This window comes from Salmo salar, chromosome 01 (assembly GCF_965601325.2).
Source record: "Salmo salar chromosome 01, fSalSal1, whole genome shotgun sequence".
Classification (NCBI taxonomy): Eukaryota; Metazoa; Chordata; class Actinopteri; order Salmoniformes; family Salmonidae; genus Salmo; species Salmo salar.
In genome coordinates this window covers 179,270,586-179,290,020 of record NC_138291.1, presented here as the reverse complement: position 1 = coordinate 179,290,020, position 19,435 = coordinate 179,270,586, and the positions used below count along the sequence as shown (strand labels likewise).

General features: G+C 38.5%; 1 protein-coding gene across 3 annotated transcripts in view; it reads right to left on the bottom strand.

The window, feature by feature from the left end:
* LOC106572331 (transcription factor 4) overlaps window positions 1–19,435 on the bottom strand; it is a 536,793-nt gene that overhangs the window by 427,022 nt on the left and 90,336 nt on the right. For all 3 annotated transcript variants that reach the window (XM_082956961.1, XM_082956962.1, XM_082956953.1), the window contains exons 4-5: window positions 18,208–18,263; window positions 12,645–12,747 (exon numbers count right to left, since the gene is read on the bottom strand). In XM_082956961.1, the coding sequence (XP_082813087.1) occupies window positions 12,645–12,747; window positions 18,208–18,263 (159 nt within the window). The remainder of the gene's footprint in view (window positions 1–12,644; window positions 12,748–18,207; window positions 18,264–19,435) is intronic.

Here is a 19,435-nt window from a genome sequence, read left to right as displayed (position 1 = left end):
ACCCCTACCTACAGTATACTGCTGTTACTGTCTATTATCTATCCTTTACCCCTACCTACAGTATACTGCTGTTACTGTCTATTATCTATCTTTTACCCCTACCTACAGTATACTGCTGCTACTGTCTATTATCTATCCTTTACCCCTACCTACAGTATACTTCTGTTACTGTCTATTATCTATCCTTTACCCCTACCTACAGTATACTGCTGTTACTGTCTATTATATATCCTTTACCCCTACCTACAGTATACTGCTGCTACTGTCTATTATCTATCCTTTACCCCTACCTACAGTATACTGCTGTTACTGTCTATTATCTATCCTTTACCCCTACCTACAGTATACTGCTGTTACTGTCTATTATCTATCCTTTACCCCTACCTACAGTATACTGCTGTTACTGTCTATTATCTATCCTTTACCCCTACCTACAGTATACTGCTGTTACTGTCTATTATCTATCCTTTACCCCTACCTACAGTATACTGCTGTTACTGTCTATTATCTATCCTTTACCCCTACCTACAGTATACTGCTGTTACTGTCTATTATCTATCCTTTACCCCTACCTACAGTATACTGCTGTTACTGTCTATTATCTATCCTTTACCCCTACCTACAGTATACTGCTGTTACTGTCTATTATCTATCCTTTACCCCTACCTACAGTATACTGCTGTTACTGTCTATTATCTATCCTTTACCCCTACCTACAGTATACTGCTGTTACTGTCTATTATCTATCCCCCTACCTACTGCTGTTACTGTCTATTATCTATCCTTTACCCCTACCTACAGTATACTGCTGTTACTGTCTATTATCTATCCTTTACCCCTACCTACAGTATACTGCTGTTACTGTCTATTATCTATCCTTTACCCCTACCTACAGTATACTGCTGTTACTGTCTATTATCTATCCCCCTACCTACTGCTGTTACTGTCTATTATCTATCCCCCTACCTACTGCTGTTACTGTCTATTATCTATCCTTTACCCCTACCTACAGTATACTGCTGTTACTGTCTATTATCTATCCTTTACCCCTACCTACAGTATACTGCTGTTACTGTCTATTATCTATCCCCCTACCTACTGCTGTTACTGTCTATTATCTATCCTTTACCCCTACCTACAGTATACTGCTGTTACTGTCTATTATCTATCCTTTACCCCTACCTACAGTATACTGCTGTTACTGTCTATTATCTATCCCCCTACCTACTGCTGTTACTGTCTATTATCTATCCTTTACCCCTACCTACAGTATACTGCTGTTACTGTCTATTATCTATCCTTTACCCCTACCTACAGTATACTGCTGTTACTGTCTATTATCTATCCTTTACCCCTACCTACAGTATACTGCTGTTACTGTCTGTTATCTATCCTTTGCCCCTACCTACAGTATACTGCTGTTACTGTCTATTATCTATCCTTTACCCCTACCTACAGTATACTGCTGTTACTGTCTATTATCTATCTTTTACCCCTACCTACAGTATACTGCTGTTACTGTCTATTATCTATCCTTTACCCCTACCTACAGTATACTGCTGTTACTGTCTATTATCTATCCTTTACCCCTACCTACAGTATACTGCTGTTACTGTCTATTATCTATCCTTTACCCCTACCTACAGTATACTGCTGTTACTGTCTATTATCTATCCTTTACCCCTACCTACAGTATACTGCTGTTACTGTCTATTATCTATCCTTTACCCCTACCTACAGTATACTGCTGTTACTGTCTATTATCTATCCTTTACCCCTACCTACAGTATACTGCTGTTACTGTCTATTATCTATCCTTTACCCCTACCTACAGTATACTGCTGTTACTGTCTATTATCTATCCTTTACCCCTACCTACAGTATACTGCTGTTACTGTCTATTATCTATCCTTTACCCCTACCTACAGTATACTGATGCTACTGTCTATTATCTATCCTTTACCCCTACCTACAGTATACTGCTGTTACTGTCTATTATCTATCCTTTACCCCTACCTACAGTATACTGCTGTTACTGTCTATTATCTATCCTTTACCCCTACCTACAGTATACTGCTGTTACTGTATATTATCTATCCTTTACCCCTACCTACAGTATACTGCTGCTACTGTCTATTATATATCCTTTACCCCTACCTACAGTATACTGCTGTTACTGTCTATTATCTATCCTTTACCCCTACCTACAGTATACTGCTGTTACTGTCTATTATCTATCCTTTATCCCTACCTACAGTATACTGCTGTTACTGTCTATTATCTATCCTTTACCCCTACCTACAGTATACTGCTGTTACTGTCTATTATCTATCCTTTATCCCTACCTACAGTATACTGCTGCTACTGTCTATTATATATCCTTTACCCCTACCTACAGTATACTGCTGTTAATGTCTATTATCTATCTTTTACCCCTACCTACAGTATACTGCTGTTACTGTCTATTATCCATCCTTTACCCCTACCTACAGTATACTGCTGTTACTGTCTATTATCTATCCTTTACCCCTACCTATAGTATACTGCTGTTACGGTCTATTATCTATCCTTTACCCCTACCTACAGTATACTGCTGTTAATGTCTATTATCTATCTTTTACCCCTACCTACAGTATACTGCTGTTACTGTCTATTATCCATCCTTTACCCCTACCTACAGTATACTGCTGTTACTGTCTATTATCTATCCTTTACCCCTACCTACAGTATACTGCTGTTACTGTCTATTATCTATCCTTTACCCCTACCTACAGTATACTGTTGTTACTGTCTATTATCTATCCTTTACCCCTACCTACAGTATACTGCTGTTACTGTCTATTATCTATCCTTTACCCCTACCTACAGTATACTGCTGTTACTGTCTATTATCTATCCTTTATCCCTACCTACAGTATACTGCTGTTACTGTCTATTATCTATCCTTTACCCCTACCTACAGTATACTGCTGTTACTGTCTATTATCTATCCTTTACCCCTACCTACAGTATACTGCTGCTACTGTCTATTATATATCCTTTACCCCTACCTACAGTATACTGCTGTTACTGTCTATTATCTATCCTTTACCCCTACCTACAGTATACTGCTGTTACTGTCTATTATCTATCCTTTATCCCTACCTACAGTATACTGCTGTTACTGTCTATTATCTATCCTTTACCCCTACCTACAGTATACTGCTGTTACTGTCTATTATCTATCCTTTATCCCTACCTACAGTATACTGCTGCTACTGTCTATTATATATCCTTTACCCCTACCTACAGTATACTGCTGTTACTGTCTATTATCTATCCTTTACCCCTACCTACAGTATACTGCTGTTACTGTCTATTATCTATCCTTTACCCCTACCTACAGTATACTGCTGTTACTGTCTATTATCTATCCTTTACCCCTACCTACAGTATACTGCTGTTACTGTCTATTATCTATCCTTTATCCCTACCTACAGTATACTGCTGTTACTGTCTATTATCTATCCTTTACCCCTACCTACAGTATACTGCTGTTACTGTCTATTATCTATCCTTTATCCCTACCTACAGTATACTGCTGTTACTGTCTATTATCTATCCTTTACCCCTACCTACAGTATACTGCTGTTACTGTCTATTATCTATCCTTTACCCCTACCTACAGTATACTGCTGTTACTGTCTATTATCTATCCTTTACCCCTACCTATAGTATACTGCTGTTACTGTCTATTATCTATCCTTTACCCCTACCCACAGTATACTGCTGTTACTGTCTATTCTATATCCTTTACCCCTACCTACAGTATACTGCTGCTACTGTCTATTATCTATCCTTTACCCCTACCTACAGTATACTGCTGTTACTGTCTATTATCTATCCTTTACCCCTACCTACAGTATACTGCTGCTACTGTCTATTATCTATCCTTTACCCCTACCTACAGTATACTGCTGTTACTGTCTATTATCTATCCTTTACCCCTACCTACAGTATACTGCTGCTACTGTCTATTATCTATCCTTTACCCCTACCTATAGTATACTGCTGTTACTGTCTATTATCTATCCTTTACCCCTACCTACAGTATACTGCTGTTACTGTCTATTATCTATCCTTTACCCCTACCTACAGTATACTGCTGTTACTGTCTATTATCTATCCTTTACCCCTACCTACAGTATACTGCTGTTACTGTCTATTATCTATCCTTTACCCCTACCTACAGTATACTGCTGCTACTGTCTATTATCTATCCTTTACCCCCTACCTACAGTATACTGCTGTTACTGTCTATTATCTATCCTTTACCCCTACCTACAGTATACTGCTGTTACTGTCTATTATCTATCCTTTACCCCTACCTACAGTATACTGCTGTTACTGTCTATTATCTATCCTTTACCCCTACCTACAGTATACTGCTGTTACTGTCTATTATCTATCCTTTACCCCTACCTACAGTATACTGCTGTTACTGTCTATTATCTATCCTTTACCCCTACCTACAGTATACTGCTGTTACTGTCTATTATCTATCCTTTACCCCTACCTACAGTATACTGCTGTTACTGTCTATTATCTATCCTTTACCCCTACCTATAGTATACTGCTGCTACTGTCTATTATCTATCCTTTACCCCTACCTACAGTATACTGCTGTTACTGTCTATTATCTATCCTTTACCCCTACCTACAGTATACTGCTGCTACTGTCTATTATCTATCCTTTACCCCCTACCTACAGTATACTGCTGTTACTGTCTATTATCTATCCTTTACCCCTACCTACAGTATACTGCTGTTACTGTCTATTATCTATCCTTTACCCCTACCTACAGTATACTGCTGTTACTGTCTATTATCTATCCTTTACCCCTACCTACAGTATACTGCTGTTACTGTCTATTATCTATCCTTTACCCCTACCTACAGTATACTGCTGTTACTGTCTATTATCTATCCTTTACCCCTACCTATAGTATACTGCTGCTACTGTCTATTATCTATCCTTTACCCCTACCTACAGTATACTGCTGTTACTGTCTATTATCTATCCTTTACCCCTACCTATAGTATACTGCTGTTACTGTCTATTATCTATCCTTTACCCCTACCTACAGTATACTGCTGTTACTGTCTATTATCTATCCTTTACCCCTACCTATAGTATACTGCTGTTAATGTCTATTATCTATCCTTTACCCCTACCTACAGTATACTGCTGTTACTGTCTATTATCTATCCTTTACCCCTACCTACAGTATACTGCTGTTACTGTCTATTATCTATCCTTTACCCCTACCTACAGTATACTGCTGTTACTGTCTATTATCTATCCTTTACCCCTACCTATAGTATACTGCTGCTACTGTCTATTATATATCCTTTACCCCTACCTACAATATACTGCTGTTACTGTCTATTATCTATCCTTTACCCCTACCTATAGTATACTGCTGCTACTGTCTATTATATATCCTTTACCCCTACCTACAATATACTGCTGTTACTGTCTATTATCTATCCTTTACCCCTACCTATAGTATACTGCTGCTACTGTCTATTATATATCCTTTACCCCTACCTACAATATACTGCTGTTAATGTCTATTATCTATCCTTTACCCCTACCTACAGTATACTGCTGTTACTGTCTATTATCTATCCTTTACCCCTACCTACAGTATACTGCTGCTACTGTCTATTATCTATCCTTTACCCCTACCTACAGTATACTGCTGTTACTGTCTATTATCTATCCTTTACCCCTACCTACAGTATACTGCTGTTACTGTCTATTATCTATCCTTTACCCCTACCTACAGTATACTGCTGTTACTGTCTATTATCTATCCTTTACCCCTACCTACAGTATACTGCTGTTACTGTCTATTATCTATCCTTTACCCCTACCTACAGTATACTGCTGTTACTGTCTATTATCTATCCTTTACCCCTACCTACAGTATACTGCTGTTACTGTCTATTATCTATCCTTTACCCCTACCTACAGTATACTGCTGTTACTGTCTACTATCTATCCTTTACCCCTACCTACAGTATACTGCTGTTACTGTCTATTATCTATCCTTTACCCCTACCTACAGTATACTGCTGTTACTGTCTATTATCTGTCCTTTACCCCTACCTACAGTATACTGCTGTTACTGTCTATTATCTATCCTTTACCCCTACCTACAGTATACTGCTGTTACTGTCTATTATCTATCCTTTACCCCTACCTACAGTATACTGCTGTTACTGTCTATTATCTATCCTTTACCCCTACCTACAGTATACTGCTGTTACTGTCTATTATCTATCCTTTACCCCTACCTACAGTATACTGCTGTTACTGTCTATTATCTATCCTTTACCCCTACCTACAGTATACTGCTGTTACTGTCTATTATCTATCCTTTACCCCTACCTACAGTATACTGCTGTTACTGTCTATTATCTATCCTTTACCCCTACCTACAGTATACTGCTGTTACTGTCTATTATCTATCCTTTACCCCTACCTACAGTATACTGCTGTTACTGTCTATTATCTATCCTTTACCCCTACCTACAGTATACTGCTGTTACTGTCTATTATCTATCCTTTACCCCTACCTACAGTATACTGCTGTTACTGTCTATTATCTATCCTTTACCCCTACCTACAGTATACTGCTGTTACTGTCTATTATCTATCCTTTACCCCTACCTACAGTATACTGCTGCTACTGTCTATTATCTATCCCCCTACCTACTGCTGTTACTGTCTATTATCTATCCTTTACCCCTACCTACAGTATACTGCTGTTACTGTCTATTATCTATCCTTTACCCCTACCTACAGTATACTGCTGTTACTGTCTATTATCTATCCTTTACCCCTACCTACAGTATACTGCTGTTACTGTCTATTATCTATCCTTTACCCCTACCTACAGTATACTGCTGTTACTGTCTATTATCTATCCTTTACCCCTACCTACAGTATACTGCTGTTACTGTCTATTATCTATCCTTTACCCCTACCTACAGTATACTGCTGTTACTGTCTATTATCTATCCTTTACCCCTACCTACAGTATACTGCTGTTACTGTCTATTATCTATCCTTTACCCCTACCTACAGTATACTGCTGCTACTGTCTATTATCTATCCCCCTACCTACTGCTGTTACTGTCTATTATCTATCCTTTACCCCTACCTACAGTATACTGCTGTTACTGTCTATTATCTATCCTTTACCCCTACCTACAGTATACTGCTGTTACTGTCTATTATCTATCCTTTACCCCTACCTACAGTATACTGCTGTTACTGTCTATTATCTATCCTTTACCCCTACCTATAGTATACTGCTGCTACTGTCTATTATATATCCTTTACCCCTACCTACAATATACTGCTGTTACTGTCTATTATCTATCCTTTACCCCTACCTATAGTATACTGCTGCTACTGTCTATTATATATCCTTTACCCCTACCTACAATATACTGCTGTTACTGTCTATTATCTATCCTTTACCCCTACCTATAGTATACTGCTGCTACTGTCTATTATATATCCTTTACCCCTACCTACAATATACTGCTGTTAATGTCTATTATCTATCCTTTACCCCTACCTACAGTATACTGCTGTTACTGTCTATTATCTATCCTTTACCCCTACCTACAGTATACTGCTGCTACTGTCTATTATCTATCCTTTACCCCTACCTACAGTATACTGCTGTTACTGTCTATTATCTATCCTTTACCCCTACCTACAGTATACTGCTGTTACTGTCTATTATCTATCCTTTACCCCTACCTACAGTATACTGCTGTTACTGTCTATTATCTATCCTTTACCCCTACCTACAGTATACTGCTGTTACTGTCTATTATCTATCCTTTACCCCTACCTACAGTATACTGCTGTTACTGTCTATTATCTATCCTTTACCCCTACCTACAGTATACTGCTGTTACTGTCTATTATCTATCCTTTACCCCTACCTACAGTATACTGCTGTTACTGTCTACTATCTATCCTTTACCCCTACCTACAGTATACTGCTGTTACTGTCTATTATCTATCCTTTACCCCTACCTACAGTATACTGCTGTTACTGTCTATTATCTGTCCTTTACCCCTACCTACAGTATACTGCTGTTACTGTCTATTATCTATCCTTTACCCCTACCTACAGTATACTGCTGTTACTGTCTATTATCTATCCTTTACCCCTACCTACAGTATACTGCTGTTACTGTCTATTATCTATCCTTTACCCCTACCTACAGTATACTGCTGTTACTGTCTATTATCTATCCTTTACCCCTACCTACAGTATACTGCTGTTACTGTCTATTATCTATCCTTTACCCCTACCTACAGTATACTGCTGTTACTGTCTATTATCTATCCTTTACCCCTACCTACAGTATACTGCTGTTACTGTCTATTATCTATCCTTTACCCCTACCTACAGTATACTGCTGTTACTGTCTATTATCTATCCTTTACCCCTACCTACAGTATACTGCTGTTACTGTCTATTATCTATCCTTTACCCCTACCTACAGTATACTGCTGTTACTGTCTATTATCTATCCTTTACCCCTACCTACAGTATACTGCTGTTACTGTCTATTATCTATCCTTTACCCCTACCTACAGTATACTGCTGTTACTGTCTATTATCTATCCTTTACCCCTACCTACAGTATACTGCTGTTACTGTCTATTATCTATCCTTTACCCCTACCTACAGTATACTGCTGTTACTGTCTATTATCTATCCTTTACCCCTACCTACAGTATACTGCTGCTACTGTCTATTATCTATCCCCCTACCTACTGCTGTTACTGTCTATTATCTATCCTTTACCCCTACCTACAGTATACTGCTGTTACTGTCTATTATCTATCCTTTACCCCTACCTACAGTATACTGCTGTTACTGTCTATTATCTATCCTTTACCCCTACCTACAGTATACTGCTGTTACTGTCTATTATCTATCCTTTACCCCTACCTACAGTATACTGCTGTTACTGTCTATTATCTATCCTTTACCCCTACCTACAGTATACTGCTGTTACTGTCTATTATCTATCCTTTACCCCTACCTACAGTATACTGCTGTTACTGTCTATTATCTATCCTTTACCCCTACCTACAGTATACTGCTGTTACTGTCTATTATCTATCCTTTACCCCTACCTACAGTATACTGCTGTTACTGTCTATTATCTATCCTTTACCCCTACCTACAGTATACTGCTGTTACTGTCTATTATCTATCCTTTACCCCTACCTACAGTATACTGCTGTTACTGTCTATTATCTATCCTTTACCCCTACCTACAGTATACTGCTGTTACTGTCTATTATCTATCCTTTACCCCTACCTACAGTATACTGCTGTTACTGTCTATTATCTATCCTTTACCCCTACCTACAGTATACTGCTGTTACTGTCTATTATCTATCCTTTACCCCTACCTACAGTATACTGCTGTTACTGTCTATTATCTATCCTTTACCCCTACCTACAGTATACTGCTGTTACTGTCTATTATCCATCCTTTACCCCTACCTACAGTATACTGCTGTTACTGTCTATTATCTATCCTTTACCCCTACCTACAGTATACTGCTGTTACTGTCTATTATCTATCCTTTACCCCTACCTACAGTATACTGCTGTTACTGTCTATTATCTATCTTTTACCCCTACCTACAGTATACTGCTGTTACTGTCTATTATCTATCCTTTACCCCTACCTACAGTATACTGCTGTTACTGTCTATTATCTATCCTTTACCCCTACCTACAGTATACTGCTGTTACTGTCTATTATCTATCCTTTACCCCTACCTACAGTATACTGCTGCTACTGTCTATTATCTATCCTTTACCCCTACCTACAGTATACTGCTGTTACTGTCTATTATCTATCCCCCTACCTACTGCTGTTACTGTCTATTATCTATCCTTTACCCCTACCTACAGTATACTGCTGTTACTGTCTATTATCTATCCTTTACCCCTACCTACAGTATACTGCTGCTACTGTCTATTATCTATCCTTTACCCCTACCTACAGTATATACCTCGATGACCTCGTACCCCTTAAGTTGGTACTGGTAGTCCTTGTATATAACCATGTTATTACTCGTTATTCACTGTGTATTTATTACTTGTATGAATATTATTTCTTTATTTCTTTATCTTTAATTGCATTGTTGAAAAAGGACGCGTCAGTAATCATTTCACTGTTAGTCTACACCTGTTCTTTACAAAACATGTAACAACTAAAATTAGATTTGATTCGACCTCTACACTGGTGGCGGTGCCACTGAATCATGAATGTCATGTATCATTTAAAGAAAATACATCTTGGATCAGGTCGGGAAAAACACACACACACACACGCACGCACGCACGCACGCACGCACGCACGCACGCACGCACGCACACACACACACACACACACACACACACACACACACAGACACACATAGACACACATACACACACACACACACACATAGACACACACACACGCGCGCGCACAGACGCACGCACGCACACACACACACACACACGCGCACACAGACGCACGCACGCACGCGCACACACACACACACACACACACACACACACACACACACACACACACACACACACACACACACACACACACACACACACACACACTCGGCTCAAACCTTACATATTTCATATTTCTCGGGCCTTCATGTCATAGCTACATTATCTGTGGTCCTGTGAGCGGGACTTGCAACACCAGGGTAGTGGGTTTGATTCACGGGAGACCAGTAAGAAAACGTATGCACTCACTACCATAAGTCACTCTGGATAAGATTCCTGCAAAATGACTAAAATCTCAAATGTAAATCTGTGTCAGAGGCCATTTGCTCACAACTGGTGGACGGGCAGGTAGACACAGATACACGTATACACACACACACACACACACACACACACACACACACACACACACACACACACACACACACACACACACACACACACACACACACACACACACACACACACACACACACACACACACACACCTTGACGGCGAGGAAATACACTGAACAAAAATATAAATGCAACATTCAACAAATTCTAAGATTTTACTGAGTTACAGTTCATATAAGTAAATCAGTCAATTGAAATAAATTCATTAGGCCCTAATCTATGGATTTCACATGACTGGGCAGGGGCTCAGCCATGGGTGGGCCTTGGAAGGGCATAGGCCCACCAACTGGGAGCCAGTCCAAGCCAATCAGAATTAGTTTTTCCCCACTAAAGAGCTTTATTACAGACAGAAATACTCCTCAGCTTCACCAGTCAGATGCCAATGTCGGGGAAAATATAGGGGCTGAGAAATTACATGCTATGTGACCTGATGTTTACAATGTGTTGACTGCTGTACATTTAGCTAATGCCTCCTTTACACTGTGTTAGCTATTTAGCTAATGCCCCCTTTACAATGTGTTAGCTATTTAGCTATTGCCCCCTTTACACTGTGTTAGCTATTTAGCTATTGCCTCCTTTACAATGTGTTAGCTGTTTAGCTATTGCCTCCTTTACAATGTGTTAGCTATTTAGCTATTGCCCCCTTTACACTGTGTTAGCTATTTAGCTATTGCCTCCTTTACAATGTGTTAGCTGTTTAGCTTATGCCTCCTTTACAATGTGTTAGCTGTTTAGCTTATGCCTCCTTTACAATGTGTTAGCTATTTAGCTTATGCCTCCTTTAGAATGTGTTAGCTATTTAGCTTATGCCTCCTTTACAATGTGTTAGCTATTTAGCTTATGCCTCCTTTAGAATGTGTTAGCTGTTTAGCTTATGCCTCCTTTAGAATGTGTTAGCTGTTTAGCTTATGCCTCCTTTAGAATGTGTTAGCTGTTTAGCTTATGCCTCCTTTACAATGTGTTAGCTATTTAGCTAATGCCCCCTTTACAATGTGTTAGCTGTTTAGCTTATGCCTCCTTTACAGTGTGTTAGCTGTTTAGCTAATGCCCCCTTTACAATGTGTTAGCTGTTTAGCTTATGCCTCCTTTAGAATGTGTTAGCTGTTTAGCTTATGCCTCCTTTACAGTGTGTTAGCTGTTTAGCTAATGCCCCCTTTACAATGTGTTAGCTGTTTAGCTTATGCCTCCTTTACAATGTGTTAGCTATTTAGCTTATGCCTCCTTTAGAATGTGTTAGCTGTTTAGCTTATGCCTCCTTTACAGTGTGTTAGCTGTTTAGCTAATGCCCCAGGCATGGACTGACCGTGTGAGGCACTTACAGGAAAAGATAGGGTGAGAGAAAAACTGCAAGAGTCGTAATGTCTTTCTTCGAACACGGGTAAAGTTGGTTTACAAGACAGATCTCGGTAATTTCTGACGCTTGAAACAAGACTGGATAGATAACAATTAGAAAAACACTTGTGTCATAACTTCTCACAATTCTTTTGTGTTGTTGAATGGCAAGTGCTTTCCACTTTCCTTCCTTTTCGCCACTGTAACAGCTGTAATGTGTGTTGTAACCTTTTCTTCCCACAAGTGAGCAGGCTGTGGTAACACACAGGTGATATCACAACAGATTGAGAGGCTCTTTCTTACCTGTTAGTCTGGAGTTGACGTATGGAGGAGAGATGTTGTCGTGCGAGTGTGAGCCCATGTCTCGGCTAGTCATGTGAGCGTACTGGGAGCCGTCAGCATAACTCTGCAACACAGAGACCGTTTTTTTTTTTTTTTTTTTTTCCTGAGGTGATACAATGACATGGTACAGACTGACAAGAGACTGACATTGGAACAGTACTGACTGTGTTAGGACATAATGACAGGAAGTAACATGATTTGAGTGGTCTCGTGTGGCTCAGTTGGTAGAGCACTGGTGTTTGCAACGCCAGGGTTGTGGGTTCGATTTTTTTTGTTTTAATGAAATGTATTCACTACTGTAAATTCGCTCTGGATAAGAGCATCTGCTAAATGACTAAAATGTAAATGTAAAAATGTTTGATAACAAACATTTGATAGATACACACCCAACTCAGATAGGCTAAATCTTCTGATTGTAATTGAATAACCTTCTGCATTTATTAAAGCTAACTGACCACAGAAAGAAAAAGTGTTATTTTTTGCTAACTGTTAGAAGCCGCCGTAAAGGGAAGCCACTACCTAGCTTTTCTTTATAACTGTTCAAGTCATCTACAATGGGATGAGGATGCATCTACACTACCGTTCAACAGTTTGGGGTCACTTAGAAATGTTCTTGTTTTTGAAAGCAAAGCTCCTTTTTGTGTCCATTAAAATAACATCATGTAGACATTGTTAATGTTGTAAATGACTATTGTAGCTGGAAATGGTTGATTTTTAATGGAATATCTACATAGGCGTACAGAGGCCCATTATCAGCAACCATCACTCCTGTGTTCCAATGGCGCATTGTGTTAGCTAATCCAAGTTTATCATTTTAAAAGGCTAATTGATCATTAGAAAACCCTTTTGCAATTGTGTTAGCACAGCTGAAAACCGTTGTCCTGATTAAAGAAGTAATAAATCTGGCTTTCTTTAGACTATTGAGTATCTGGAGCATCAGCATTTGTGGGTTCGATTACAGGCTAAAAATGTCCAGAAACAAAGCACTTTCTTCTGAAACTCATCAGTCTATTCTTGTTCTGAGAAATGAAGGTTATTCCATGTGAGAAATTGCCAAGAAACTGAAGATCTCGTATAACGCTGTGTACTACTCCCTTCACAGAACAGCGCAAACTGGCTCTAACCAGAATAGAAAGAGGAGTGGGAGGCCCCGGTGCATAACTGAGCAAGAGGAAAAGTACATTAGAGTGTCTAGTTTGAGAAACAGCTAGAGAAACACTAACCCATTATGCTAACACTGGTTTACAAGTGTATGCTAACACTGGTTACAACTTTACCCGTGTTCGAAACACTAACACTAACCCATGTAAAAAAAATACTAACCTAGTTATTTGTATAACTGTCCAAGTCCTCTAGACTGGGAGGAGGGTAAGGTATTTTCTGAGGCCAAACTAGTTATGAGAAAGTACATTTACAACATCTATGCCTGACAATACTAGGCTTGGATGGTACACCATATATACCGTATATCACACAGGAGGTTGAGTGGCACCTTAATTGGGGAGGACGGGCACGTGGTAATGGCTTGAGCAGAATAAGTGGAAAGATATTGTCACGTCCTGACCAGTGAAAAGGGTTTGGTTTGTTTCTAGGGGAATTCGTTCTAGTTTTCTGTTTCTATGTTTCATTTTCCATGTGTGGCCGAGTATGGTTTCCAATCAGAGGCAGGTGTCTTTCGTTGTCTCTGATTGGAAGCCATACTTAGGCAGCCTGTTTTCCTTTGGGTTTTGTGGGTGGTTGTTTTCCGTATTAGTTGTTTTACCTGACGGAACTGTTGGGAGTTGTTATTTTTCTGTTTAAGCGTTCTCCTATAATAAATTAAGAATGAGCACTCTACACGCAGCGCCTTGGTCTGTTCGCTACGACGCCTGTGACAGATATCAACAACATTAAAACAGATGGTTTCTATGTGTTTGATGCCATTCCATTCGCTCCATTCCAACCATGATTATTATTAGTCTAATAAAAACAAATGTTTTACTTTTTATTTAAACTAGGCGAGTCAGTTAAGAACAAATTCTTATTTACAATGACGGCCTACACCAGCCAAACCTTGGACGACGCCGGGCCAATTTTACACCGCCCTTATGGGACTCCCAATCACGGCCGGTTGTGATACAGCCTGGATTCAAACCAGGGGGGTCTGTAGTGATGCCTCTTGTATTGAGATGCAGTGCCTTAGACCGCTGCTCCCCTCAGCAGCCTCCAATGGTATACCCAATGGGATGGTTTTTAAATACCGTCAATACTGTTGAAACTATTCCTTTGACGTTTTTTTTTTAACACATTTGAATATTTGTAGATACTTTTTAAGTAAATAACTGCAGTCAACTTGTGCAATATGTTAGGAGATAAGTTAGCCATCTAGCTAAGTGGTTAGCTTCTTCCAAAATAAAGCTTCACTTGACGGTAACAGCAGAGAATCCCCTCCTGGATCATGAGCCTTGCAGACTAATATTTGTTTTATGCAGCAAACTGTGAGTAGTATTTTTGAGTTCCTTGTTTAACTTTATGAGCTAGGATGTCTGTCCTGAAAATAGTGTAGTCAGATAATATAACGTGTTTGCAATGCGCATGTTAGCATTTAGTTAGCATTCTCTATGGGAATGTACATGTACTTGTTAGCATTGCTAACCTTCGGATTACAACGGCTCAGTGGGTTTTGAGAATAGTGCCCCCCTATGTTCAGTGCAAGTATTACTGAATATCCAGGTATTGCACAAGGTCGAATGTATGACAACCCGAATACCGCTCAAGCCTACCATATGCTAACCGTCTCTGTAGCATACTGCCTGTGAAATGTAGAGGCCCATTCAAGTATGTTAAGCAATGTATTAACATAGTCAAATCTTTGTTGGCATGGTTTATATCCCTTCCCCCGTCATTAACAGGTGGCTTACACAGTGTTCCATCTCTACATAATATAATGGGTTAGTGGCTTACACAGTGTTCCATCGCTACATAATATACTGGGTTAGTGGCTTACACAGTGTTCCATCTATACGTAATATAATGGGTTAGTGGCTTACACAGTGTTCCATCTCTACATAATATAATGGGTTAGTGACTTACACAGTGTTCCATCTCTACATAATGTACCAGGTTAGTGGCTTACACAGTGTTCCATCTCTACATAATATAATGGGTTAGTGGCTTACACAGTGTTCCATCTCTACATAATATAATGGGTTAGTGGCTTACACAGTGTTCCATCTCTACATAATATAATGGGTTAGTGGCTTACACAGTGTTCCATCTATACATAATGGCCTACACAGTGTTCCATCTCTACATAATGGCCTACACAGTGTTCCATCTATACATAATGTACCGGGTTAGTGGCCTACACAGTGTTCCATCTATACATAGTGGCCTACACAGTGTTCCATCTATACATAATGGCCTACACAGTGTTCCATCTCTACATAATGGCCTACACAGTGTTCCATCTATACATAATGGCCTACACAGTGTTCCATCTATACATAATGGCCTACAGAAAATACAGCCTATAGGAGAAACAGGGCCTAGTGTGTCCTTGATGTCTCCTTCACACAGCTCACTCTGATGACACATAAGCTATTAAACATCCTTACCTCAAATCACTTCACATAGACAGTACAGACCTTTGTTGTACATAGGCTATAATGCATTGCACTTGTTTTTCTCTGCATTGTGTTGTGTTGTGTTGTGTTGGCCTTCCCTGTAGCTCAGTTGGTAGAGCATGGTGTTTGCAACACCAGGGTTGTGGGTTCGTTTCCCACGGGGGGCCAGCACAGAAAAAATAAAAAATAAAAAAAAACATGTATGAAATGTATCCACTCACTACTGTAAGTTGCTCTGGATAAGAGCGTCTGCTAAATGACTCAAATGTAAAAATGTAATGCAAATGTGTTGTGTTGTATTGTGTTGTAATGTATTGTGTTGTATTGTGTTGTGTGGTATTGTGTTGTGTTGTGTTGTGTTGTAATGTATTGTATTGTGTTGTAATGTATTTTGTTGTATTGTGTTGTGTTGTATTGTGTTGTAATGTATTGTATTGTGTTGTAATGTATTGTGTTGTATTGTGTTGTATTGTGTTGTGTTGTAATGTATTGTGTTGTGTTGTATTGTGTGGTATTGTGTGGTATTGTATTGTGTTGTGTTGTATTGTATTGTGTTGTGTTGTAATGTATTGTGTTGTATTGTGTTGTGTTGTAATGTATTGTGTTGTGTTGTAATGTGTGGTATTGTATTGTGTGGTATTGTATTGTGTGGTATTGTGTGGTATTGTATTGTATTGTGTGGTATTGTATTGTGTTGTGTTGTAATGTATTGTGTTGTGTTGTATTGTGTGGTATTGTATAGTATTGTATTGTATTGTGTGGTATTGTGTGGTATTGTATTGTATTGTGTTGTATTGTATTGTGTTGTATTGTATTGTATTGTGTGGTATTGTATTGTATTGTGTTGTATTGTATTGTGTGGTATTGTATTGTGTTGTGTTGTATTGTATTGTGTTGTGTTGTATTGTGTGGTATTGTATTGTGTGGTATTGTGTGGTATTGTATTGTGCTGTACTGTATTGTGTTGTATTGTATTGTATTGTATTGTGCTGTACTGTATTGTGTTGTAATGCATTATATTGTGTTGTATTATATTGTGTTGTATTGTATTGTATTGTATTGTGTTGTAATGCATTATATTGTATTGTGTGGTATTGTATTGTATTGTGTTGTATTGTATTGTGTTGTATTGTATTGTATTGTGTGGTATTGTATTGTGTGGTATTGTATTGTATTGTGTTGTATTGTATTGTGTTGTATTATATTGTGTTGTATTGTATTGTATTGTATTGTGTTGTAATGAATTATATTGTGTTGTATTCTATTGTGTTGTGTTGTGTTGTATTGTGTTGTAATGCATTATATTGTGTTGTATTGTATTGTGTTGTGTTGTGTTGTATTGTGTTGTGTTGTAATGCATTATATTGTATTGTGTGGTATTGTATTGTATTGTGTTGTATTGTATTGTGTTGTATTGTATTGTATTGTGTGGTATTGTATTGTGTGGTATTGTATTGTATTGTGTTGTATTGTATTGTGTGGTATTGTATTGTGTTGTGTTGTATTGTATTGTATTGTATTGTATTGTGTTGTGTTGTATTGTATTGTATTGTGTGGTATTGTATTGTGTGGTATTGTATTGTGTGGTATTGTATTGTGTTGTGTTGTAATGCATTATATTGTGTTGTATTGTATTGTATCGTGTTGTGTTGTATTGTATTGTGTTGTGTTGTGTTGTATTGTATTGTATTGTGTTGTATTGTATTGTGTGGTATTGTATTGTATTGTATTGTATTGTGTTGTATTGTGTTTTATTGTGTTGTAATGTATTGTATTGTGTGGTATTGTGTGGTATTGTATTGTATTGTATTGTGTTGTATTGTGTTTTATTGTAATGTATTGTATTGTAATGTATTGTAGAATAGATGTAAAAAAAAAAAGATATCTACTACAGTTTTTAAGCACAGCTGATTCCTCACCTTTGAAGGGGCACTTCTACTTCCCCAAGATCCTGCGCTGGCTCTGTCCTCCATACCTACAGGAGGACAGAAAAGAGAGAGCACATCAACTACCAGCAACACAACAAACCATCACACTTAGTCCATATTAAACACATGTCAATATATTTGATCATTGTTTTATCATTTCAATCTAATCCAGTAACTACATATGGATTATCGGGCATTTTCATCACTTTCATAACCTGACATTATCATCATCGACACATTATCATCAACAACAATACACATTATCACCATCAACACATTATCATCAACACATTATCATCATCAACACATTATCATCATCACACATGATCATCAACGCATTATCATCAACACATTATCACCATCAATGCATTATCATCATCAACACATTATCATCAACACATTATCATCAACACATTATCATCATCAACACATTATCATCATCAACAACACATTATCATCATCTACACATTATCATCATCGTCATCATTATCATCAACACATTATCATCAACACATTATCATCATCGTCATCACCACATTATCATTATCAACAACACATTATCATCATCTACACATTATCATCATTGTCATCATTATCATCAACACATTATCATCAACACATTATCATCAACATGTACACTACATGACCAAAAGTATGTGGACACCTGCTCATCCAACATCTCATTCCAAAATCATGGACATTAATATGGAGTTGGTCCCCACTTTGCTGCTATAACAGCCTCCACTCTTCTGGGAAGGCTTTCCAGTAGATGTTGGAACATTGCTGCGGGGACTTGCTTCCATTCAGCCACAAAAGCATTAGTGAGGTCGGGCACTGATGTTGGGTGATTAGGCCTGCTTGGCATTCGGCGTTCCAATTCATCCCAAAGGTGATCGATGGGGTTGAGGTCAGGGCTCTGTGCAGGCCAGTCAAGTTCTTCAACACAGATCTCGACAAACCATTTATGTATGGACCTCGCTTTGTGCACGGTGGCATTGTCATGCTGAAACAAGGGCATTCTATGCTTCCACAAGGTTGGAAGCATAGAATCGTCTCGAATATTATCGTATGCTGTAGTGTTAAGATTTCCCTTCAATGGAACTAATGGGAAAACCTGAACCATCAAAAAACAGCCCAAAACCATTATTCCTCCTCCACCAAACATTACAGTTGGAAGTATGCATTTGGGCAGGTAGCGTTCTCCTGGCATCCGCCAAAC